The sequence below is a fragment of the Diadema antillarum genome, unplaced genomic scaffold (assembly GCF_040938485.1).
Source record: "Diadema antillarum isolate AM-2024a unplaced genomic scaffold, OU_Dant_1.0 seq00001703_RagTag, whole genome shotgun sequence".
NCBI classification, from domain to species: Eukaryota; Metazoa; Echinodermata; class Echinoidea; order Diadematoida; family Diadematidae; genus Diadema; species Diadema antillarum.
Genome location: NW_027272393.1, coordinates 105,270 through 133,067, shown reverse-complemented (window position 1 = coordinate 133,067; position 27,798 = coordinate 105,270). Strand labels below are relative to the sequence as shown.

At 37.3% G+C, this 27,798-nt stretch overlaps 1 protein-coding gene across 1 annotated transcript; it reads left to right on the top strand.

Annotated features, from left to right (window-relative positions):
- Nucleotides 1-49: 49 nt before the first annotated feature.
- On the top strand, nucleotides 50-27,331 carry LOC139711790 (allantoicase-like). Its single transcript, XM_071623644.1, has 12 exons — nucleotides 50-137; nucleotides 12,509-12,601; nucleotides 13,414-13,476; nucleotides 14,439-14,652; nucleotides 15,325-15,410; nucleotides 16,164-16,284; nucleotides 19,244-19,314; nucleotides 20,262-20,396; nucleotides 21,638-21,742; nucleotides 22,949-23,006; nucleotides 25,470-25,579; nucleotides 27,185-27,331. The coding sequence occupies exons 2-12, from the start codon at nucleotides 12,545-12,547 to the stop codon at nucleotides 27,329-27,331; spliced, it is 1,167 nt and encodes a 388-aa protein (XP_071479745.1). The 5' UTR covers nucleotides 50-137; nucleotides 12,509-12,544.
- The last annotated feature ends 467 nt before the right edge of the window (nucleotides 27,332-27,798 follow it).

Here is a 27,798-nt window from a genome sequence, read left to right as displayed (position 1 = left end):
TAACCGGTAGGGCCGAACTGTTAGATCTTGAGATGTCGTAACACTCAGATCAGACGTAGAGAAGTGCAGTGGAGCCATCACAACAACGGAGCTAGCCGATCAGTTGTGGAGGAGACGACCGAATCGACGTTTAAAACGTGAGCTTGTACCTGTTTATCATTCCCGAACTCTGTAATTTTGTTGATAGATCTCTAACGTTAGTAACAGAGCTACCAAGTCTCACGCATTCTGCGTGAGACTCAAGCATTTTTAGGGGCAATCTCACGATCTCACGCCTGGCACCCATTTTTCTCACGCATCGGACCAAGTCTGCAACTTGGGCCTATAAATGATGAGTAGAATCTAGATAGCTCAAAAGATTAAAGTGATAGTTGCAAATGAAGGTATATTTCCCTTTTGTCTTTAAAAATGAGTAAAAAATAGTCACTTAAAGGGACTGTACAGTATACTTGGGTGACCCGCACCTCGTCATAGTTAATGTTTGCCCATAATTGAATCACATTTCGCCACTGAAATTCTTTGAAATCCAACTCACATACAGGAAAAATGCTGAAAATTCCAATGGAATCACAAGTTCACTGATCGATATTGAAAATTTGCAGCTATCGTCGTCAAAGGCGAACGATGCGAAAAAGTTGCGCGCTAAGGAAGGGGCCCGCAACTCGTCACCCGCTCTCCCATAGACTTAGCACGTAAAAGACGTGTGCGGGTGACCGTGATGTTCCCATAGACATACACGTAAAAGATGCGTGCGGGTGACATATAACACGTATTCCTATAGCCCTATTAAAATTTCAGATTTTCGCGAAAAACTGTTCGGTTTTCACCACAATTTGCTTGGTTGTGGTAGTCCTGCCAAGTTTCAAGCGTACAGAACACAGTCCCGGGCATACATTTTTGTTCAGTGCGCTCAAACCGATTTTAAGCGGGGTGACGGTATTCGGGCCCCTGACGAGGTGCGGGCACCTGGCTATACTGGTTGAGGTGGGAATTCATGTTTTGAACATTCTTAAGTGAGATAATGAGAAACCTCTTATGAAATATGAAAGAGCATGTAATTTTAAGAAGGATTGAACGTTTATTTGATGAAAATTGGTTTTCAAATGGCTGAGATATCAAAAAAAGTGATAATAATAAAAGGCGACATGCCACAACTTTATTAGGATCTCTTTGTTTCACCGTGTTTTTGGATATCTCGGCCATTTCAAAACCGATTTTCATCAAATAAACTTTTGATACCCTAGAATTGCATTCTCTTTGACATCTCATAGAGTGGTTTCTGAATACCTGGCAAAACTTAAAAAGCTAAATTCTCACCTCGACCAGAACTGTACACGCCCTTTAAGTATGCACCTAACGTTAGCTGCAGAGACTCCAACTCTCCCGTTTTCGACGGGAGATCTCCCGCCGAAAACCCATTTTTGCAAAATCTCCTGTTCTCCCGCTGGAGATTTGATTTCTCCCGCCCTGGCTCTGTGTCTCCCGGTGGAAAGGATTTCTTACTTATTGCTATCGTATGTTGAAAAAATAAGCCTTAGATAGCACCAGAGAACATCTACATAGTAGAACCCTAGGAACTTCGTGCTTTGCACACATCAACTTGGAGTCTCCCGTTTGCTTGGGGTTTCGGGCGGGAAAATCTCCAGATCAGCAGGTGCTTGGGGTTGGAGTCTCTGTAGCTGATGAAATTGAAAGCTCCCTACCGTGCGTGGGACTCGGGCCACAGGGGGAAAAACCCCTCCCACACCCTTGCTCGCACACATATTCGCATGCTGAGATGCCGAGTCACAGTATCTCGCTCATAATTTTTTTTAAAAACTTGGCATCCCTGTAGTAAATTCACTACTTACTTGCTTAGATTCTAGACCTCCGTCTACTTTCTTTGGTTTAGATCTACCTGGGTGTAGAGACGTAGCATCTGCCCCTCGTCACTGTCTGTCTCTGGCTATCCTGGGTTTTAGGGGTCTAAATTATTTTGGGCTTCGTCTCTGATATTAAAAAATTTATGTTAGGTTGTACATCAGTGGGTGGCTTTCCCAATGTCTCTCTAGTGCCGACTTGAATTGATATAGATCTAGGCCTACATGTACGCTGGTGCAGTGGTGGCTGAGACTGCTGCTTCTGGTAGAGCATTCCAGTTATTCATGCTTCTTACAGCAAAGGCATTTTATCTCAGCCACAGTCTAATTCATTGCCGATTGGTTTCTTCAGTTTCAAGCTGTGGCCTCTGGTGTTGCTGCATTCAACCATGTCAAAGAATTGAGTACTAAGATGATCTAGATGGTCTATGCTTTACAATCTTGAATAAAATATCTGAATGAGCTCGGATCGTTGCCTTCTGTATACAACGTCATACAAGGGTGGGTAGCTTGAGGATTTTCAGATGCTCTGCATAATCCAGATGACGAAGGTGGGGGAGCAATCTTGTTGCCCTCTGTTAGTACTTTCTCAAGTACCTGGTAGGTCTTCATCCTTTTTGAAAGTAGGAGACGACACCATATTGCAATGTAACTCAAGTGTCAGTCTTATTAGTGCTTTGTACAACTTGAGCCATCCCTTCTCATTCAGCGCCAAGAAAGATCTCTGGATGATTCCAAGTTTGACATTAGCTCTTTTGGCAAGCTCAGCTGTTTGTGCACACTAATGTGAGGAATCTATCACAGATGACTCCAAGAACTTGTTTGGAGATGTCCTGAGTGATCTCCTCCTCACCATCCTCTCCTGACATGGTATATTGATGACATGGGTTACTTCTACCATAGTGCATAACTTTACATTGGTCTCGTTGAACTTGAGCTGCCATGTGCTTGCCCACTTTGTTACAGCATTAACATCATCTTGCAGCACATGTGCATCATCTTGGTTATCGACAATTCTGTATAATTTGGAGTCATCGGCAAACAATTTCACTCGAGATTTGGCCACCTCTGGTAGATCATTTATGAAACAGATGAAGAGTAATGGACCTAACATGCTTCCTTGGGGGATACCACTTAGATGTGACGTAGATAGTTCCCCATTTACTCTAACTCTCTGAGATCTTCCAGTGAGGTACAATGTATGCCGTAATCCATTTCAGAAGGTAGCCACCTACACCATGCTTCTAGTTTGTGGAGGAGTCGCTGGTGTGGAACACTGTACCACAGAGCCACAACACATTATAAATTATGTCAAGAATGTAAAAGGGCAAGTCCAAGATAACGCGCACGTTACGTATGGGACATTCAGAGACTTTTATGACCCGAAAAATAGTGTTAATGGCCTGTGATCATATTGAACTTCATCATGGTGATTGCTATCTAGGAGAAGTATAATCATGTAAAAAATTGAGAAAAATGACCTTGACAATTATATTCTAGAAGCGAAAATATGTGCTGTTACGTATGGGACCAGAAAAATTTTGTTTTTTTGAACATTTTTTTTCAACCTCAAAACTCTCTGAAAGTATATCATTCTACAACTTGTAACTCACTGTGATGAAAGTCACAACACTCAAGATTATCACAGGTAAGTTTCATGTCGTTAGGCAAAAAGCTCTAATTACAGGTTCTAATTAAAGACAGACATGACATGTTACGTATGGGACAATTACGTATGGGACAGTTTGTCCCCCATTCATTTAGTGTGTGAAGAACCATGTTTATGGGTATTTTGCATAATTATTGAAGTAGAATCAGTTGAAACTACTCAAATACTGATCCAGATTGTCAAGGAAACTATATTCCCCAAATATTCACCATCATAATCATATTCAATCATATTTTTATATTTTTATGACCAACCTGGGTATGCATGCCCTTTGTCCCCCATTCGTTTAGTGTGTGGAGAAGCATGTTTATGGGTATTTTGCAAAATAATTTTGCAAAATACCCATAAACAAATTTTTGCATAATTATTGAGGTGGAATCAGTTGAAATTACTCAAATACTGATCCAGATTGACAAGGGAACAATATTCCCCAGATATTTACCATCATAATCACATTCAATCATATTCTATATTTTTTATGACCAACCTGAGTATGTATGCCCTATTTTTTTTTTTTTTTTTCCAACTTTATTTTCCCAATTCACATGCTGCTTCATATACCAAATACATGCAAAATAATGAATAGTACATTATGGAAAAAACATACATGTGTAACATAGAAAACTATGGTATAAGAGCTTGCCATTTGCTCACATGAAAATCTAGACGATTCTTTTTCATAGCAATGATGCGTTCTGTATTTTCCAAATGCTTCATAGAAAACAGAAACGGATTTAGAGTTGGAATGATATTTTTGATTTTACAAGAAAATATAAAATATTTTGCATAATAGATAATTGTATTCACGAAATGTCCCCTTCCAACATGCAAAGTTCCAAAACAGATTTCTTCATCTGTGAACATAACATTGCGGACATTTTTAGCTTTGAGCCAAAGAAATACTTCATACCAGAAGGATGACACATGGGTACATTTCAGAAATAAATGTAATAATGTCTGTGGATGAGAGTCACAAAAATTACAAAGTGCAGAATCACTGATACCTATTTTACATAGATAATATTGAGTAGCGATTTTTCTATGTACGAACTTAAATTGAAAATTACGAATTCTGTTCTCTATCGATGATCTATAGATCAAAGAAAATCGAGACTTCCATAACAAAGAATCTTGTAAGTTCAACAGTAAATCAGTTTCCCATTTTACTTGATGGTCTGTCTCTGAAAGTGTGGTTTTATGATTCTTTACAAAGTATGGGTAACAAAAATTTGAAACTCTTTTGGATTTAAGAAAATTGTTCAGCAGAAGATCACAAGGATTCGAAAGTAATACAACACTTTGACAATCCATATTTTGTTTTATGGTGAATTTCCATTCTTGAGGAATTGCATATACTATTGAAAAATAAATCAAGAATGACCCTGGATTAAATTTCTGTGATATTTGGTCATAATTCATGAAGGAACCATCAGGGTTGATAATATTTCCTATGTAAATCATGTTTGATTCAAACAAATTTCTAGAATAAATAGGCTGACCATCAACTAAAATATGGGAATTAAACCATAATGGCTGTGAAACAATTTCCTTGAATTTAACTGGATTGTAGTACTTGTAATGACACCATGCAAAGAGAACATTGTACCAAAAAATATCAATATTATCATTTAGAATAAGGTGCTGAGGTGAAAGATTCCATTTAAAGAACATATCACCGCCCATAGTTGTTACATACATTCTAAGAAAAACTTTGTGTTTACTCTCATTTTCTTTATCAAGGTACCTCTTTACCCAAGTTATTTTCATACCAGAGGTAAAAGATTGCAGATGCGGCATTTTCAGACCACCCTCATCATAATCATTATACAACAAAGAACGTTTTATCTTATCGTTCTTATAACTCCATAAAAACCCAAAGAATAATTTTTGAACCTCATCAAAGAAAGATGGAGGAGGATTTGGCAATATACTTAAAGGATAAATCAATTTTGGAATTATCAAAGATTTTATAATAACAATTTTTCCATAAAGTGTCAAAGATCTACAATTCCACAAATTCAAAAGTGCTCTTATTTCTGCAATTTTAGGTTTGAAATTCAAATCATAATCGTTGGTACAATCAGAGAGGGGAATCTTTATTCCTAGATACATAAACAAATCTGTTGGCCAAATAAATGGAATGTCTCGACACAATGTTTCTGAAAAACCTCCAAGTCTGACTACATTGCATTTCTCAAGGTTTATTTTTAGGCCTGACATTTCTCTAAAACTATCCAACACTCCAATACATTTTCTTAGATTCAATTCATTCGGCTTCAAAAACATAATTGTGTCGTCTGCATATTGACATATTTTCACATCTATATCGTATATTCTTAATCCCTTGATTTCCTCATTTTGTCGCATTAAACAGCCAAGTAACTCAACTGCAATTATAAAAAGATATGGAGATAAAGGACAACCTTGTCTCACTCCACGTTGTATATCAAAAGATTTCGAAGAAAACCCATTATTTATTACGCAACCCTCAATTTTGCAGTATAGCAATTTGACCCACTGAATAAAAGACTGATCAAAACCAAAGGTATAAAGAGCATAATATAAGAAATCCCAATCTAACATATCAAAGGCTTTTTCAAAATCAATGCTTAAAGCAATACCTTCCATGTTATGCATTTCACAATAATGTTTTATATCAATGAACAACCGTATAATTTCTCCTATGTATCTACCTTTCAGGAAACCATATTGATCCCTACTTATTATATAAGGTAAAACCTTTTTAAGTCTTTGGGAGAGAATTTTTGCCAAAATCTTGTAGTCACTATTAAGAAGTGATATTGGACGCCAGTTCTTTAAAAGTAACAGGTCTTTACCTTTTTTTGGAATCAAAGTTATAATGCTTCTTCGCATTGAATGTGGAAGAGATTTTTCCTCAAAACATTTATTATACATAGAACATAACAAATCTCTAATCTGAAACCAAAATATTTTGTAAAACTCGATGGGTAAACCATCAGATCCCGGTGTTTTATCGTTTGCAAATGACATTATAGTTTCATAACATTCTTTCTCTGAAATCTTTCCACCAATGAATCGTTCTTCATTCTGATGCAGTGTAGGTAACACCAAATTTTTAATGCCCTATTTTTATCAGGATAGTTACTACTGAAAAATTGAATACCTGGTAGTTTAAAGTGTTTACTTCCATTGATGAAGGGCAGTTTGCCATTTAGTTTCAATAAAAAACAACTTGACACAAGAAATATTAAGTTTAATAAGCAATACCTGCTGCGTGGAACCCCAGTGATCGAGTACATATATGGGCAATTCCACGGTAACTGACGTTACACGTAAGGATTTTCATTAAATTGTTTACCTTGTAGTTTCGTGAATGAAAGCACCTTGGGCTTGCAATTAGCATTGATGAATAAGTTCATGAGAATGAAGAAATAGGTGGAAAGTTTTTCTCTCAAACTGCATTTCTTATCACGTAGCAAGTGAAAATGTGTCGGTAACTGATGTTACGGAAAAAGGACATGGGAAATTATGGTGTAGATGTAAATGGAAATATCTCATGTCCCTGACTTTTAGCCTTTATGTGTTTAATATGGCAATACACCTAGGTTCTTAGGAACAGGTGTGCAAAATAATGTGCACTTTAGTTGTCTCCTTTTACCACCATGCCAATTTCAGTGAAGGCATGACGGTAACTGATGTTACGTAACTGACGTTACGCTTACATTTGCCATAGGGTTTACACATGCAAAATCATGATTGGGAATAGCTATGTGATATTTCATAATTCTGACCATTCAGAATGATTTGGTTGATATGGAATCATACCTTGGTTCATCAGTCATAAATACACAATGAAATGAAACAGTAGTCCATTTTCTTTGTGTTCTATGAAAACTTAAAGGTAAACATGTCAGTAACTGACGTAACGTAACTGACGTTACACATACTTTGCCGTGGGGTTTACAGAGAACTAATTTATTTAACAGGTTATTATACTGCTGCAATGTACCAGTGACAATCCCAGGCAACTACAGCAACAAATTAAATCAAAATCTAAAGACACAAATAATATTGGGTGGGCCGTTAGGGGGCACCCCCCCCCCCCCCCCCCCCCCATGCCATAGCACAGTTGGGTAAAAATAATGTAAATGCACAAGAGGATATTTCTTGACATTTGTTTGAAGATTTAATTTTTATTCAACATTTATGATTACACAGAGCCATTAATAGATTAAGCAGTTCCAAGTATAAATATATTGACATGACTAAGGGCTTTTTTGTTTGTTTGTTTGTTTGTTTGTTTGTTTTATAATGAACAGGAAAGTTTTTATCTACATAGAGTGCTCCACCCATAATACCTTGTAGTACTACACAAAACGGATACTTTTGTGCTTGAAAAAAATATCAAAATATCTTCCAGGTCATGAGGAAAAAACATGTATCAACTCATAAATATGCATAAATATGTATGAAATCAATTGTGATATATTTCTCCTTCTTTTCTTTATTTTACTCCTGATGATCTCCATCAATTGATTTAAATGAAAAGTGTCGCACTTTTAATATTTCTCTGTGAAGAAGAAAAATAAATGCTTTTTTGGTCAAAAGAGCATTATTGTTTTATTCCTAGCTTGAAGTAATTTAACTGTTTTTCTTTTCCTTTTCACTGATACATCACGGCTGGCAAATACATTCGAGATACCAAGAAATCGGACTTTGCAACGAAAAAATACTAAAATCAATATAAAAAACTCTTCCTGTTCATAATTATCATGTGTTGTATTACAAAATGTCCCTGCATGAATAGAATAAAGTAATCAACAAATACACACTGTATGAACATTTTTTTTTTCAAACCCTATAATCCTCTCTCACTTTGAGCAACATCAGTGTTAAGTTTCAAACAATAATGAGTACGTGCCTTACGTACCATCAAGATGAGCCATGTTAACTACACCACACATTTAAGTGCAAGAGAAGAAATATCTGTTTGTGCATTTGCCTTGAGGTAGAAACTTGACTAAGCTTCCTGAAAAAAAGAAAAATGCCAGCAAAAGCAGACATTGGTGAAGATTGTTAAACTGTTGGTATACAGCTGTGCAGAAGTTTTTTTTTTGTTTTTGTTTTTTAAAGAAAATGTGGTTAACATGCAATCATGTCACTGATTAGGCCTACAAACTTTGGTAGCTTTATCATCCCGTAGGACTGGGAATGTACTAATTTGAGTGCATATACTGCATGTGGCAAACTAAACTTCCAGATGATATAACCTTAAACTTGTGCTGAATCAAAAATCGAAAGCTCAAGCCCACCCCCCCCCCCCAAAAAAAAGAGATAATCATGGTAAATGAATGAATAAATGAATTTAGAAATAAAATTTAAAAAACAATATCCATGGACATACCATGGTAATGACATCATTTCCTATGAAAGGGATTGCTGCTCTTTGTTGTAAGTTGACTTCCCAGATGTATTGAAATGGCCAAAAGTCAAAAAATTTGCCTCAGTTATAATTACTGTCGTGGTAACTGACGTTACATACTCGTGTATGACATTTCGGTAACTGACGTTACACATTTTGCAGTGTTCATTTTGACTCTCCAGTATGCCAAGTATCCTTATTTCTGGTATTAAAATAAAGGCATATGGGCATACATTAGAAATCCCAAGTTACATCATACAGCTCACTTCCTTTGATGAATAAACTTAAAAATTCCTTGTTTTTGGTAACTGACGTTACATCCATCATTATCAAAGTAATTAACAGTTTTTATCAAATTCTTTAAAGCTACCAGATTTTTTTTCTATCGTGTGGTAAAAGACTTCTCTGGTAACTGCATACATATGAAAGATTGTTGTTTAGAGTACTAATAAAGTGGATATACAGAGAGTAAGTTATGCGACAATACACTCTTTTCACCATTGAGTTATAGGCATATTTGGTAGCCATTTTGAAAATCAAAATGGCTGCTTTTATTGAAAAACATAATGATGATTCTTAAAACTTCAACTCAAGTACTGTCTGAAAATGTATGGTGTTTGAAACAAATATCATTTTGAATTTTTGGCACCTGTGTCCTAGTTACCGTGGAATTGCCCCTATGATGTCTGTCTAGCAGTCAGGTCATTGATTCGAGTCACACCTCAGTATGTATACCCATGAATTTTGTTGTGGCTACTACTGAAAACTGAATAAGGACAATTTGTGTATCACTTGCAATAAAAAAAAAAATCATTTTACTTTTATATATATATCACAACCATTTCAAATTGGATCTCCATCACATAAACTTTGAATTCCTCTAGTCTTAGGATTTTATGCTCTTAAGTAATTCATATAATTGGTTTCCAATCATCTCTTTAAATGTTGAAAACTGAATCCCCATTTCTACAAAAAAACTATACCATCCCTTTAATGCTGATTCTTATGCCTCCGCCACGAAGTGGTGCCGGAGGCATTATGTTTCCAGGTTGTCCGTCCGTCCGTACGTACGTCCGTCCGCTTTCGTTTACGCGATAACTTGAGTAATATTGACTTGATCTCTACCAAACTTGGTCCAAGTATAAAGTATGATGGGGCAATTAGTTGATTAGATTTTGGGTGAAATCGGCCAAAGGTCAAAGGTCAAAGGTCAAGGTCAAATCATGAAATTGTATCCGTTTACGCGATAACTCAAGACTGGATCGAGCAAATTTCACCAAACTTTGTAGGAGGATGATGTATGATGGGACAATTAGTTGAGTAGATTTTAGTGACATTGGCAAGAGGTCAAAGGTCAAAAGGTCAAGGTCAAATGCTAAAAATGTTGCTATTTCCCCAATATCTATGCAATGCCCGAAGGTATTTTCTTGAAACTTGGTGTAGACATGTACTACTGCGTAAAGATTCTCCAGAGCGAGTTTCATGTCAAAAGGTCAAAGGTCAAAGGTTAAAAGGTCAAAGGTTAGGTGAAAATGTTACAATTTCACTTTTCTCGCAAATGGTTCAATGTATCTTCATGGAACTTGGTGCCTACGCATGTACTGACTGGCAGGGATTATCTAAGGAATTTAGGGGTCATGGGTCAATAGCCAGGGGTCAAAGGTCAAGGTCAACTGTTCATAATGTTACTATTTCCCTCATTTACTAGTATATGCAATGCTTGCATTATTATTTTTAAAACTTTATATACATGTATTACCTAATGGAGATTCTCTTGGAAATTTCCTGCCAGAATGTCAAAAGTCAAAGGTTAAGGGTCAAGGCCAGGTTTAAATGCAAAAAGAAAAAAATCTATTTTATACTGTAATTACACTCTTTCTTCATACCTTGAAAATTACTCAATGCATAAACTTATAAAAGGGTCAGTCAGAAGTCAAGTAAAAATCCTCAATTCCCCAAATACATGTACCTGCACTCTTAGACAATTATAGCAATTTTTTTTTTTACCTAGTTCAAGGAAAGTGAACATTCAAGATATTTCTGACAGACCTGTCATTTAAGTGGTTTGCCAGTTACGTGTAACTGTCATCACACATTGTGAAGACATTGCACTATACACCTATTGGGCGAATCATGCATTATGGCGGAGGCATCAGTCGCAGTAGCGACATTTCTAGTTCATTGTGTATTTTGCCATTTTCCCCTCCCCCTTTCTGAAAATTGTTCAGTCAAGTTCATGTATTGTTTCAAGTGTCTATAACTCAAAAAGTAGCCACAATGTTGGGATGCTTTCTTCAGGATGATTGACCATTTGTGTACCAAGAGACCTTCCCAGCTAGCTACATGCATTCACATGCAATATGTATGAGGATGTCCCATACGTAACGCATTTGTCCCATACGTAACATTATTTCAATGCCTAATAAAATATATTTCTTTTACTTTTTTTTCTTTTTTCTCTGGTATTCAATTTCTCTAAACAATAAATTAGAACTTTCCATAAGAAAAAACCTTAAAAAATGACCTCATTTTGTTACGTATGGGACATCTCATGATAGGACACGAGCTAATTTGCGTAATCATTTGCATAATCTCTAAATTTTCATACCAAGTTAAACTATGTGATGAACTTCTTATGTCCACATATTAATCAAATATTATTTGCTTTCCTTTGAATTAATATGAATTTTTATAAATGTCCCATACTTAATGCTGTGTTTCACAGATATGCAAACGAAGCCCTTGAAATTTGCATAAATTTACATAATATCATTTTTTCCTCCACGGATATCAAAACTTCAACTCATAAGCTTCAAAATGATGCCAAACATGTCAATGTTGAGCAAAGATGAAATTTTGCCTTCTGAGGGGACCTTATCTTGGACTTGCCCAAAACCAGACACGAGAGTACTTTTGCACCTGTTAAAATGTTTGTCAAATGACCTACATTTCTACAGTAGCGCCTAGGACGTTGACAAACAGGTGCGAAAGTACACTAGCGCCCAGAACCATTAGAAGTCTATCCAAAAGACCTTGGACATAACTGGAATGGGAGATTGCTAGTATTAAAAAACAAAAACAACAACAACAAAAACAACTACTCTTGAGTCTTGTGTGATGTGTCTGGTTTCCTCTTCTTCTTCCTGTCTGTTTTATGGTACAGTCTGCCGTTGGCTTATTATCCGGATATCAAAGGGTGCATCACACATTTACATCCCTCCAGAGCAAATTGCTATGAGAGCAAAGAAACAGCAAATAAAAGATTTTGATTTGTTACTTCTTAGGAATTATTTCTCAGAGTCTCACAATCTCGGATTAAGTATCATTCATATCATTCAAACATGGAACAGTCTTGAATTACGTAGCACCCAAACATGAAATTAAAGATGATGGTAATTATTACAAGTGCAATTCAGTCAATGAAAGTTGTTTTCAATCTTCTCTTTCCTCCTCTCATTATTATCATCATTATCTTGTCAATCGTCATCACTACCATTGTGCATTGTTTGTACTACATAGAACCCCTATTTATCATTGATATGGATTGTATGTCACTGCTGTCATGTTTTATTGCAGGCTATTGAAAGGAAGAGAAAAAGGAAAGCAGTCGTAATGGCAAGCACAAATATACCCAGTTTTGTGGAGCTCAATGACATAGCCTGTAAGAAGGTAGGCTGATATACATTATTTTGTAATCATATTCAGTGCCAAGCCCCATTTGCTCCAAGGGGGGGGGGGGGGGGGGGGAATTCATTTGTACTGTATGTCTTATTGTGGTACCGGTATGATGGTAATTCTCTCACTAGATTACTGATCTCATACATGTGGAACATGTGGAATACAGTGGGTGACTTGTATGAATATGTTTATATGAATATAGATATTTTTTGTGGGTGTTTGTGCATATAGATGTGTGTGTTAAAAAATTGGAAAAATAATTCTATGCATTCTTGTAGTACAGAAGGGCTAGTTCTACTACTACAGGTGTGTGTTTGTATTTTTAAGGTGATCTTGTCTTTTTTCTTGAATTCTTTCCTGAGAAAACTATACGAGTGTAAACATGGCAAATATATATAATGTCTGTTTGAGGAAACAAGTATTCTACAATGTATCTTGTAAGGTTTTACACTTTGTGAAGAAAAGACACAAAATGGTACACCAACACATTGGGCTTGTTCTAGTACTTTCTGTGGTGTACACGTAGTAAGGCAATCGTTCAGAAAGTCCCTAACTTTGTATCAAGCCCCTCTTGGAGATCTATACATTCGCATCTAATACTTAAAAATCATTTTAGAATTAGTTATATGTCATGTGTCATGGAGAAAATAGTTCCTAATCAATACTTAGACTTTATTGCATTTGTACATCTTTGTACGTAAGATATTTTATGGTTTATATTTTGTGTAAAGTTTGTCAGTATTCCTTAAAGCACTGGGGAAACCATTTTCTAACAGTGTGGCAACCATTCTTGATCCCTGCAGGTTGGTGGGGAGATTCTATTTGCCACAGATGACTGGTTTGCTGTAGCAGAGAATCTGCTTCAGGTAAGATGTTTTTTTTTTTTTTACAGGTGTTTACTCAACCTGTCTAGCCACTGTACCTTGTAGTTCTTTTGATCCTAGCCTTTGTAACCATTTTAACTAGATGATGACCGCTGATTATAATGAAAATGATAATGAGTAGTAGTAGTAATACTAGTAGTAGTAGTAGTAGCAGCAGCAGTAGTAATGATAGTAATGATGATAATAATAATAATGATAATGATAATAATAATAATAATAATAATAATAATAATAATAGTAATAGTAATAATAATAATAATAATAATGATAATAATAATAATAATAATAATAATGAAATAATAATGATAATGATAATGGTAAGAGTGTAGTATACCCTGTCAAAGATTCACCCATAACTCCTCTGTAAACTTCATCACATGTTCCCTATAAAAAATATTAAACATTAACAGGATGTACCAGGTCCATCAGAGAAAATCAGTCTTATATACATTGTATTCAGTGTGATGTCATATGACAACTACAATGGAAATTAGTCAATGTATACAATTGACACAAAAAAAATGGTGTGAGAAAGTACATTATTAAGAGCACATTTTCCACATTTTTCTTAAAGACTACTGATACTCAAAAAGGTACCTGAATATTTCACCAAAAGTTTGCCTTAAGCTCAATTGACAAATACAGTGACATTGGAGGGGCACCTGATATGAGCACACAAATGAGGAGGAAAACTGATGAAGTGGATAACTTCATATCATGTTTAGAAAGCTGTAGAAGTATGACTTCTGTCCAGAATTGTCCACAGTAGACTTGTACAAATGCAGAGAACTTTGATTGCTAACTTCTATGGTTTGCAAGAAGACAATTACCAAAAATGTAGGTGATATGATGGTAGAGTCAGAATTTTTTATGAGAACTATGCAAAGTTGTGTCAAGTTGCATTACGGTATGTTTTTCACAAATTCTACTCTTGTGACAAAAAGGACAATGACCCTGTATGGTGGGAGGGGGAGTTCACACTCTTTGGAAAGAGAATGGATGGATGGGAAACAAGACGCAAACGCATTCCCGGTCACGACTGGTGCATCATTAAGCTTGGTATCCCTGGTGTGATCCATGGCTTTGACGTCAACACCAGGTTCTTCACTGGAAACTTCACACCCAGAATGTCCATCCAAGCAGCATGCCTTGAGTCAGGTGACCAATCTTTGTGTGTGTGTGTGTGTGTGTGTGATCTGTCACCTGAAAGCCCGAATCAAATTGCTATGTGTAAATTTCTTGATTTTTATATTTGAAGTTCTTAAAGCTCTAAGCTATTTACTCAAACTTAAAAAACCACACAAATGGTGGAAACAGCAGGGACCAGAAGAATAACATTTTTCTGTGTATAAAAGACAAGTTGACACAATGGGTTAATTCAAAACACTAGATCTAGGAACACCCAAAACATTTAAATATTGAATCAATTTTATTCTTGGCTTCTGCACTGTGGACACCAAGAGCTGCTATTAACTGTGCCTAGGAGCAAACATCATTTTAAACTAGGCAAGCTATTCTTTACCATGGCTTAGTGAGAAGTGAAAAAAAAAAGAAACCTTGGGTTGTGGCATAATTCAAAGAAAGAAGAAATACATGTGACAGTCGGTTTTACTGATTTTTTAGTTGTAAGATATGCAGGAGTCATTCTATATCTGAAGTGTACACATTGATAATTGTATCATTTGTGATTGAATGAGTCATGGAGAAAAGGATCCAATCATGAGAGGAAAAGAGATATAGAGGAAAAAAGAGCCAGGGAAAGAGAATGCTGAAGAGCCCGAAACTGACGTGAGACAATATGGTATCTCACATTCCACGTCTGTACTGCAGATGAAGACTTTCCTCAGCGATCCAGTGAAATGGGCTCAAAGGCCAGTGAGGAGCAACTGGATGAGATGAAGAAACTGCATACCGAGGTCAGTGGATCTGAATGCTTTGCTTCAAAGTGTAAAGAAAGCCAAAATGGTGTAACCTGATGTTTCACTTCATCTCAGTTTGCCACTCTGGGAAACACCTGTTTGCCGCCTCAGTTGGGAGATGGTCATGGTCGTTGGTAGTAGACAGCCATTTTGAGAAGTTGAACAGCCAAACTTCCCCCCTTTTTTTTTCTGGAGGGATATATGGACAATGCGTATGTATGTGTGTGTGTGTGTATCCATGCACGGACACAGGCGTGCATGTGTATGGACATGTCTTTCAACTGCTTATACATTGAAATTAAGATACAAATGTACAAGTATGCTTGAATGCCACAGATGTTTGTTTAATGGGTGATTTATCCAAACATATGCAAGATTTTAATAGATGCAGAAAGAAGGACACATCAGTGAAGTTTGAGTAATTATTGACAGTTTGTTCAACAGTTATGAATTTTTCAATATTTTGGTTTTATCCATGTCCTGTCATTTGCTGGGTAAGAAGGCTGCAACAATTTGCGATGCTTCAACTAAATTGTTGACCAGTATGGCTGTGTCTAGAAAACACGTAAAAAATAAGAATTCCGTAACTTGCAAAAATTATGTGCAATTTCACTAACAGGTGTGAAATTCATCTCATTTATATTTCTTGTTGAAGTCATTACAGTTGCCATGAAGTGGCATATCCCTTCAAATGGACACATTATTATCCCCTCCTCCCCCCCCCCCCCCCCCCCCAACTTCTCATCTCAGGATTGGGAAGAGCTGGTGTCAATGCAGCCATTGAGGGCAGGCATCCCAGAAACCTGCCACAACTACTTCAGGGTGAACAGCGCGAAGAGATGGACCCACTTGAGGCTCAATATGTTTCCAGGTGAGAAGGTGTTTCCCTGGCAGAAAGATTTTAGAATGACCTCAGTGATAGAGACAAGATAAAAAGTGTCAAAGAAGGGCATGTATCAGAACTGCATGCTACCTCTGTGTGCTATTGTTTGAAAATGAAGTGATGGTGAAGAAAAAGAAAAGAAAATTGCTGTTGGAAAGGGTTGTTAAATGTTTATTCAGATTTGAAATGCTTTGAGTGACCATATTTGCCATAGTCACTTTTATCATAGACAATGGTGTTACTCTAAACCATATTGGAAATTGTGTTACTGGTGTGACAATACTTGTTCATATGAATGTAGTAGTAGTGTCAGCGTGATTTTCAAAGCTTGTGTAAAGCTAAGCTTGAGTGTTTCACCGTCTTCCAATTTTTACCAGGGTCCCCAATAACAGGGGTGGCTGCATTTACCTCACTTTAACAGCAATCACTCTATCTTATACCTTCTTGCCCAATTTTAGGTCGACTCCTATCTCATGCCAACCTTACCAAACTCCTCGTCCACCTGTCCACATTTTCTGTGGTCGTCCTCACTTCTGTGGTTTCTTCATCATTTTGCATTATCAGATTTAACACACAGCTGAGTTTGCAAAGCTCCAAACTTTGTTCAAATGAAGATGCCACAATATCAAACAGTGACTAGATTTATAGAAACTTGCAGGCTTTTGTTTTGTTTCCTCATGTTAGCTCATGGTGAAATGTACATGTAATACCAGGACATAGGATAGCATAGAATGTGTGTATCTTCTGCAATTTGTTTTTAAAGTGTGCATATGTACAGCATAGAAGTAATGACTTGCATGAAGGAAGTTAATTGTGTATGGTTAATGATACAAAGTACCAAATGATGCATCACGCGTTACCCCGGGGTACCACATTGTGTAGCACCACCTCACGTCCACTCGAGGACAGCCGCAGAGAAATGCATGCATTGTATGTGCGTGTATATAGTCATTCCCATGCCACTGCATGTTATCTTATGCATGCATGGTACGCTGTGCTAGCAGTAGCATGTGCGTGGGTGAAAACAAAATCACACCGAAATAATTTCCCTTTTTTTTTGGCAACCAAGGGTACAACCTTGAAAAAAAAAATGCTGGTAATAATAATTCAACAAAATGGCTGATTTTTATTTGGTACCCTAGGGTACCATTGCTGTGCCAGCAATAGCATGTGCTTCAGTGAAAAAAAAAATCTCACCAAAATAATATCCCTTTTTTTGGCAACCCAGGGTAGTACCGTAAAAAAAATGATAATAATTCAACAAAATGGCTGATTTTTATTTGATACTTGAGGGTACCATTTATGTCATCAAGTATAGGGCTCACACCCATAAATATTTCCCCATAGGGATGTGTGTTAAAAATCAAATTTCAAAAAATTCTGTAAAATAGCTGGGAGAAATGAGGTGTTTCAGCTTCACTAACCTGGATAAGTTAGATATACCCTTTCATCCATCAAATTCTCAGGGTGGATAATTCAGTTCAAATTCTGTCCAGGGGTCCGCAAAGCCAGACTACGAGTTCTTGTCACTCAAAATATCACCCATTTTCCGTACACGTACCCAATGAAATATAGTCCCCTCAAATTCCACCAGAAAAGCTTTCATCTTCCAACCAAAATGCAATTTGTAGAGGAATTCATACTCAATATCTACAGCTATTCAGTTTTTTGCCAAACTACATCATTGATTTTTAATTAATTTTTTTCTTCATTTATTTTGGTATCTTTGGTACGAATTTGTGAAGGGGTCTGGGACGGTCCATTGTATTTACGGGTGTGAGCCCTATAGTGGAGGTCATATTTCTCATTTGACTTTTAAACATCATAAATGTGTTTTTGATGATATTTGCACTTACATCATATGGGAAATTACACATTCAAGGGTTATAAAGCTTCTCAAAGGGACACTTTTGAATCTCATGCCCTTTGAGGTTTTTTAAAAAATAAAAATGTAGTGTTGATCAGTTCTTCATAAGATGAATACCTAGATGCAGGCAGTAATCTTTGATCATAGGGGTGTCATCATCACATTATTGCCTACAAAATACTTGAAAAGAATTTGTTTTGTCAAACAGACTAACTTTGTGAATTTTGACCTGTTTCAGTGGTAGCCAAACAAAGAAATACATTAAAATAACACAGTTATTCAAAGTTGTGTGGTACTGATGACTGCTATGTACAAAGATCTATCTGTACCACAACAACATAATAAGAAAACAAATTGTAGCCAAACAGAGTCGGGGGGGGGGGGGGGGGGGGGGTAGATGAGAGAGGTAAGGGGGGGGGGGGGGGGTAGGAAGGGGAAGGGGGTAGGGAGGAAGAGATCTGACACAATAGATCAACATAAACCAGCAGAGTTTGTATGGGATGAATACTTCCCATAGACTTGTGTGCATTGCATGCATCCTCTATAGGGCTCACACCCATAAATATTTCCCCATAGGGATGTGTGTTAAAAATCAAATTTCAAAAAATTCTGTAAAATAGCTGGGAGAAATGAGGTGTTTCAGCTTCACTAACCTGGATAAGTTAGATATACCCTTTCATCCATCAAATTCTCAGGGTGGATAATTCAGTTCAAATTCTGTCCAGGGGTCCGCAAAGCCAGACTACGAGTTCTTGTCACTCAAAATATCACCCATTTTCCGTACACGTACCCAATGAAATATAGTCCCCTCAAATTCCACCAGAAAAGCTTTCATCTTCCAACCAAAATGCAATTTGTAGAGGAATTCATACTCAATATCTACAGCTATTCAGTTTTTTGCCAAACTACATCATTGATTTTTAATTAATTTTTTTCTTCATTTATTTTGGTATCTTTGGTACGAATTTGTGAAGGGGTCTGGGACGGTCCATTGTATTTACGGGTGTGAGCCCTATACCTTTGCAAATCATATTGCTGCATGCTTGACTTCCAACGTCTGTCGCCCTCATGTGTCCACAGATGGTGGAATAGCCAGACTGAGGGTCTATGGTGAGGCTCAGCCGAGATGGGAAGGAATCAAGCCCAATGAGGTAGAGCTGTCATGATGTATCTTGACCTTGTGAAGAAGATTATTTTCAAGTTGATTTTGTTCTTACCTTTAATATAATCAATGGCATAATGTATAAGGTGAATGAAAGGAAAGAGATGTTAACATAAGTGATATAAGAAAGCAGGTTACATTGTACTTTTGATGAGAAGTAAAGAAATAAAGTTTTTGAGCATAAACATAATTTGTCTGATGGAGATGGGGGACCCACTAAAAAGTGAAGCTTGTAGATTATGGGTCCCACCAGTTACTATCTACAACCAAAAAAAAAAAAAAAAAAAAAAAAAAAAATGAATGCATGGTCACCAAATGCAGTACGTATTACTTGATCATTTGAACAAGTTCACCATATATTTATATAAATGTTAACATATATTAATATAAATACCAATATAGTATTTATATTTTTAATGTCCTCCTTTTAATTTACTGGGCTTTCACTTTTCTGTGACCCTCTCCTTTCATTCATGGTGCTCCAAAGAAGAGGTTGTTGCACGTAGTCACATGGTGTGATGCCCATGCACAGTTGATGGGATGCGCTATTATACTTGTATATTATGTATATATTAATTTATTTGTTCTTCTATAAGGTGTCAATGACATGCTGTATTTCTGTATTGTACTGAGAAACATTATGCCAGATATACCTGAGGAGGGAGTTATTGGGCTTTTAACAGTATCAACACCATATGATAAGCATGACAATTATTACAACACTGTCAATCCCAAGGCCACTCCCGGTTACTGTTTATGGACCTTGGTTTTCAAAATTGAAAAGGATTCAGAAGTTTTGTTTCTGCATGTCAAGCAAAGATTTGCATACCTCAATAGTGCAAACTGCAAACTTTGTGTGGTTTTGTACTGTTGTAAGCTACTGGTGCTCACACACCGCTATGGTGTCTTTGCATGCATCTCTGTGCTCCCACACAGCTCGTTGACCTCGTTGCCATAGAGAATGGAGGAGTCTGTGTGGGATACAGCAACGCCCACTTTTGCCATCCACGCAATCTCATCACCAAGGCTCGCTCTGTCACCATGGCTGATGGGTGGGAGACGGCCAGAAAGGTTTGTGATCTCAAAAATCAAGCACTTGTTGTTAAAGGAGACCTCCAGATGATTTTCAGATTTTGACGTTTGAACAACTATAAATTACTTATACTGCGGACAGATTTATAGAATTTATGATAATTGGGATGAAGAATAAGAATATTTTCGAAAGTTATAACAAATTGCAATAAACAAAGATGATGACATGGCAGGGTCACCATTAAAATGCATTAGTTGGGGCTCAAGCAAGCACAACAAAAGAAGAAAGCATGCACAGATTGTACACTGGTGAACTCACAAGCAAGTGGTATTGTAATGGAATTACACTGCCACATTTCTGAAATATGTGAGCCTGTATGTCATCATCCTTGTTCAGTGTAATTTGTTTAATGTTTTTCAAAGTATTGTTTCCCTGCTCAAGAACCACAATAAATTTCACAAATCTATACATTGAGATGTTGATTTGTGTACTACATGATGTGAAATTATGAAAATTGTCTGGAATGCCCCTTTAATTTGAATTTCCAGGAGTGGAGCTGTAATGCAAAACCACTACTATATATTCAGATATACCTGTGTAATTGTTATGCAAATATTCTTAGATCGATCTCTGTGTGCCTGTAGTTGTTACAAATACCAACCCAAGGATTAATGTGCTACCTGCTATGCACCCATGTACCAATATGATGAGGTATTCAGGTATGTTGTCATTATGGGCATTTTGTTGTAATGTGTAAATTTTAGTACACAAAACTTCTGCTCACCAGCCCCATTAAATTCAAATCTTTTCACAGGTTCAGAGGTAACTTAAGATTTGCCAGGCATTGGTACCTTTGAATAATGGTTACATCAGAGAGATTGAAAAAAGGGTAATGGCACTGCATATTTCACAAATCTGGGACAAAGAAATGTATATGATATTATTTATCTGTGTGCCCTTGTACATTTGAATTGTCTTACTCTGCTCAAATGCTTGGTCTTCAACACACCTTACTGCTGCCAGTCTTCGAAGCCAAGTTTCTTCAAATTGTTGCCAGCTCTCTCACTGTTTCTGTCGTAAGTGGTTTGGAATTAAGTGAGCAGAATTATGTATTCTTTCAGTAGAATGCAAAATCATGAAAAAAAAAATCAGAAATGTTGATATTTAGGAACTTCATCAGGCTTTCATTGAATAAGATATATATGTGTGATGTATCATCACTGAAGCTTAATAGAGGCACCAAACGTTGCCTTTTGTGTACTTGGATATTCCACTACAGCTCGACAGACCAGCTGTGTTAGAACTTGGTGAGAATGGTGTCCTGAAGTACACTGGATGTGACTGGTGTGTATTCCGGCTTGGCACGCGGGGCATTATAGAAAAGGTGAGTTCCATGATGGGATCTGGAGTGCTAGTCCAGAAGGGAATGTTGTCCACAAGCATCTGAGTTTCTCTGATGAGTCATCTTTGATTGATACCTGTTTGCCTATCTGGCAGGCTGACATTTGCTGATCAGCAGGGATGATTTGAAACTGGATGTCAGCAATGAATATTACAGGAGTATCACACTAGCCTTGTTAAGGATTAAACAACACTTTAAAAAAATGTAGCTATGCGATTGGTTGATTGCTCATCACATGACATTCAGTTAAAAGTGCCATTGCATGGCTGACGTCACTGATTTCAATTGCTTCCCTTGTTTAAGTCACAATTTTTATTCCAGTGCACGGCTCTGATGTTACAATCAGCAAACATTTGTCATTTGCTCTCAACAATTACAATCGCGTTTACAAGTGCGTATTTTATCACTTGTTTCTGCAAGTAACTTCAACTGATGGGTTTCGCGTATGTACACAGGGACTACGATTGTGCTACTCATTCACCTTTCACGGAAAATAGTTGGCATTTCTGTGCTAAATTGAAGAACCTGTGTGGACCACATCTGTTGATGTCCAAGATGTTGTATAAAACAAATAGTGTATGGTCTTTACTCGTGCATTGGAACAAGATTTCGCACTCTGTGAAAGATGAGGCGCACTAGAGCACCTCTATGCTTCACCACCCTTCCAAGAGAGAGTGATATTAGTTGCATCTGTGTAAATAGTGTCATCACCATGTAATCCTCCCATAGTTTATGAGGAAAATATCAAACAAATACATGTATTTCCTTCTTCTTTTTAGGGGGGTAATCTTAAAACTACAGCTCCTTCCATAGAAGAGTCTTCATAAATGAGTTATTGTGACTGAAAAAAAAGAACGATACCCATGATGCATTGCATATTTCATTTCATATGTGGAGATTTAGTGCATATTTGTGTACAGGTCAGAGGGAAAGACTAGTGAGACAATGGGATCATCACATAATCTGATTTGCATGATGTGACTGTCACCAATATCAATGTTGTGCTGAAAACATTTTAAAACTGTCGTGTCTTTATTCTCCGGTCTATTCAAAATCCTCCCGCCATTTTCCATGCTTGGCTCTACTCGAATCAATGACGCTAGCGAAAGTTTGCACAAGAGTCATTACATCACTTGAAGGCATACATCATGCACCATGAGAAATTTAATCTCACATTTTACATTTCAGATTGAAGTGGACACCAATCACTTCAAAGGCAACTTCCCAGACTCGTGCACAATTGAAGGTGGGTCATAATTATGCAGTCACAGTGGCTATGTTCAGTCACGTCTGAAACAGAGTTCAGGCAAAGATAAAAGAAGGGCTGGCAACAGCTGAAGGGTTTACCTGTCTTGGCTACCTACATGCAGTTTGTGATGGCAACATTTTCTAATGCCCTTCTCATTGAGAACAAGGAAAAGTAGAAATTACGCAGTGCGTAATATATGTCCCCGCCGGAAGTAGCATTTAGTAGCAAAATGTACAATATAGGTAAAAAGATCAAGGTCAAATGTGAAAGAAGTCAAAGGTCAAAGTTCTATGTAGAAGTTTTGAAGCCCTCACCTAGTGCCATCACATAAAGCAAACGGAATCGAAATCGGGTTAGAAATGGCGAAGGAGTAGCATTTTGTAGCCAATGTACAATGTAGGTAAAAAATCAAGGTCAAAGGTCAAAGAAGTCAAAGGTCAAAATTCTGTGTAGAAGTGTTGAAGCCTTCACCTAGTGCCATCAAATAAAGCAAACGGAATCGTAATCGGGTTAGAAATGGCGAAGGAGTAGCATTTTGTAGCAAAATGTACAATACAGGTCAAAAATCAAGGTCAAAGGTCAAAGAAGTCAAAGGTCAAAATTCTGTGTAGAAGTTTTGAAGCCCTCACCTAGTGCCATCACATAAAGCAAACGGAATCGAAATCGGGTTAGAAATGGCGAAGGAGTAGCATTTTGTAGCAAAATGTACAATATAGGTCAAAGGTCAAGGTCAAAGGTCACGACTGAAATTCTGTGTAGAAGTTTCAAAGCTCCCATGTAGTGCTATCATATAAAGCAAACAGAATCAAAATTGGCTCATAAATGACAGAGAAGTAGCAAATTGAAGATTTTGATCACACACGGACGCACACACGGACGCACACACGGACACACGGACGGACGGACGGACGGACGGACGGACGGACACACGGACACACACACGTACGGAGCCCGTTTCATAGTCCCCTGCTCGAACTCGTTCGGCGGGGACAATTAACCGGATGAATGTGTACCAGAGTAAATCCAGTGTGTTTGTTTACCTTAGGTTTTCTGTGATATTATGAAACAGCTGATTAGTAGCTATCCTGTCACACTTTCTTCATTCCAAGTTTCCTTCATTTGATTGTGTTATGTGTTGAGAGATTATCATAGTCACACAGGTGATTATTGTGTGTGTTTGTGTGTGTGTGTGTGTGTGTGTGTGTGTGTGTGAAGTAATTGCTGCTACAACAATAAATCTAGTGACAGGTGAGAAGTTACTTTTTGTGGATTTTTGGTAATATTAAGGGATTTGCTGATGACAACAGATTCAAAGGGACTACCAGTGAAGGAAAAGATCAACTATGATTCCGTTTTTGTCCCCGCCAAACGAGTTCGAGCAGGGGACTATGAAACGGGCTCCGTACGTGTGTGTGTCCGTGCGTCCGTCCGTGCGTCCGTCCGTGCGTCCGTGTGTGCGTCCGTGTGTGATCAAAATGTTCAATTTGCTACTTCTCTGTCATTTATGAGCCAATTTTGATTCTGTTTGCTTTATATGATAGCACTACATGGGAGCTTTAAAACTTGTACACAGAATTTCAGTTGTGACCTTTGACCTTGACCTTTGACCTATATTGTACATTTTGCTACAAAATGCTACTCCTTCGCCATTTCTAACCCGATTTCGATTCCGTTTGCTTTATGTGATGGCACTAGGTGAGGGCTTCAAAACTTCTACACAGAATTTTGACCTTTGACTTCTTTGACCTTTGACCTTGATTTTTGACCTATATTGTACATTTTGCTACAAAATGCTACTCCTTCGCCATTTCTAACCCGATTTCGATTCCGTTTGCTTTATATGATGGCACTAGTTGAGGGCTTCAAAACTTCTACACAGAATTTTGACCTTTGACTTCTTTGACCTTTGACCTTTGACCTTGATTTTTGACCTATATTGTGCATTTTGCTACAAAATGCTACTCCTTCGCCATTTCTAACCCAATTTCGATTCCGTTTGCTTTATGTGATAGCACTAGGTGAGGGCTTCAAAACTTCTACACAGAATTTTGACCTTTGTCTTCTTTGACCTTTGACCTTGATTTTTGACCTATATTGTACATTGGCTACAAAATGCTACTCCTTCGCCATTTCTAACCCAATTTCGATTCCATTTGCTCTATGTGATGGCACTAGGTGAGGGCTTCAAAACGTCTACACAGAATTTTGACTTTTGACTTCTTTGACCTTTGACCTTGATTTTTTACCTATATTGCACATTTTGTTACAAAATGCTACTTCCGGCGGGGACATATATTACGCACCGCGTAATTTCTACTTTTCCTCGTTGTTGTTGAATTGGTGATAGTGTTACTAATGGTCCTCATGTGACAACTGTTATTTAAAGGTCTTATATCCTTTTTGCAAACATCACAAAATTTTACTTGGTCCAAGATTCAAAATTGTATTTGTGCTTTGCAGGCTGTGTGCTCACCCTAGAAGAAGAGCAGCGAGCAAGGGCACCCCACCCAGAGCGGCCCCATGGAGATTTTGATGCTTTCCAATGGAAAGCTATACTACCTATTGCCAAGGTGAGTGGAGCGGCTGATATTTGTGTTGTTTAGTTGTGGATAAGATGCACTATGAAATTTCCCAGTTTGCAAAATTGACATAGACTTTCTCTAATGGTATTAGACCTTCTTACGTCTACATCTCCAAGAATACTGTAAAAGCTGTAATTTTACACATACATAATTATATTTTCACAAATGAAAGGTCACAAACATTTTTGCGAGATGTTGTTTTCATGATTTGACACATAGGCTATCCTAAAGTGCATGCCACTTTACTGGACATGGCAATATTTTTGTATGATAAATTAGCAGCCCAACAATGATTCGCATATTTTGCAAAAATTAAACCCTCATGAAAATAACAGCCATTACAGTAATCTGTATATTGACAGATTATGGAGACCATTTAATAGTTGTCCCTGTTTCTACATAAAGTCTGCAGTGCAAAAACATTTTCTTGTAAATTTGAAGGCTTAGTTATACATGGGAGTACAGTGGAAACAGTTTACTCTGCCAGAGCTACCTGTGTGGCCAGAGCTACCTGTGTGGGATATCATCTAAAAAAATGTATATATATCATTGGGTTGTTTTTCAGTTTCATAATTTTCCAGTATTTCTATTGAAGTATCACATTAAGGTTTTCTAACTCAAATCATAGATTGTGACTTGTGGTATTGGTAAGCAGTGAATTGCCCTTCCAGTGTGAGAAGGGGGGGGGGGGGGGGGGGGGGGGACAAGAACAATTAAAAAAAAAATAGTTTTTCGTTGCTTGATAATTTGTGACACTGCACCTCAAAACAAACAAAAAGTCGCCAGACATGAATTTTTAGTTAAGACCATATTCTGAAAGAGCAGACTTTAAGCTTTAAAATGATATATAACTCAAATCAAATGGACTCTCCTAACCTATCTAAATATTGGAAAGAAAGCACAAACTCAGGAAAAGTGTGAACTGAGAAAAGAGGCTCTGAAGTACAGTGTCTATTCAAGCGCTTAATCTTTACCAAACCGTGCTGGCTGTGCCATGAATGGGACAAAAAACAGGAAGTAAACCACCAGAGTGACTACAATGAAAGGATTATCAGATTAAACTGAAATTTAGCATGCCTCATTAACACATTCTGTCCATAATCAATGCCAACTTTCAAAGCAGTAGAACTATCCTTTTAAAAGTTATTAGAGTTGAAAGTGAAGACTGTAGACAAGGTTTTTCAGAAATGAAAAAGGGATTCTAAAGACACACTATTCTACCAAAATGTTCGAGATAAACTGCTAAAAAAACACACTTTCCTGCCCGTTTTATGATACCAAATTTTAGCATAATGTAAAAGAAGGCCTGCTCTTTCAGAAAATATGAAAGAGTCAACTTCGGCTAGGTTGACCCATTTCACTTATTTTCAGTCCTCACACAAAATCAGTGTGTGCGACTTTATGTTCGTTTTGAGGTGCACGGTCACATTTGTCTTTCTTATTTTTCAATACCAGTTCCATTTGTATAATGAATTTACACTAGATTGAATGAAGAAAAGAAATAGATATAGACAGCATGAATGGATTTAAAAGAGTGTGGTAGCACATACTATTTACACAAGTGTCCGCACATATTTGCTTCTATTCATACAGCTCTCTGCTCATAAGAGACACTTCTTCAAAGGTTCAGCGGTCACGGTCGTTGGACCGGTCACCCATATCCGGCTGACCTTGAGACCAGATGGTGGTATCAGCAGGCTCAGACTGTGGGGGCATAAGGCTGCTAATGCAAACCTGTGAGGTTGCCATCCCTGTCAATGCAATTAAGCTAATAGTCTTCCATCTTGCATTAAAAGTCAATTAATTTGTTTTCCCTTTTTTTCTTTCTTTTTTTGGTGGAGGATGTGGGGTAATTGCAAACCAAATTGCAGTCTGTAATCTAATCATGTCAGAAGAAAAATTGTGTATGAGGTGCAAGAAATTTCTCAGGGTGTATTGTGGTGGGCAGGTTTTTGTGGGTTGCTTCACAGTCAATGACTTGGTAATTATATTGGGTCTTGTTATATTGTTTGCTAATATATTGCTCACTGTATGCTATTATTGCACAAGGGGCAAGATGTCTGCTTTGTTAAAACAAACATTGTGCATGTGTGTGTGTGTTCTTGTAAACGGCTTCAATGAGTGATATTGTAGTGTTTCACTCCAGGCAACCGGGGATACATTCCACACTGGGCATATGCCTGTTTTTGAGAGTATTTAAAACAAAT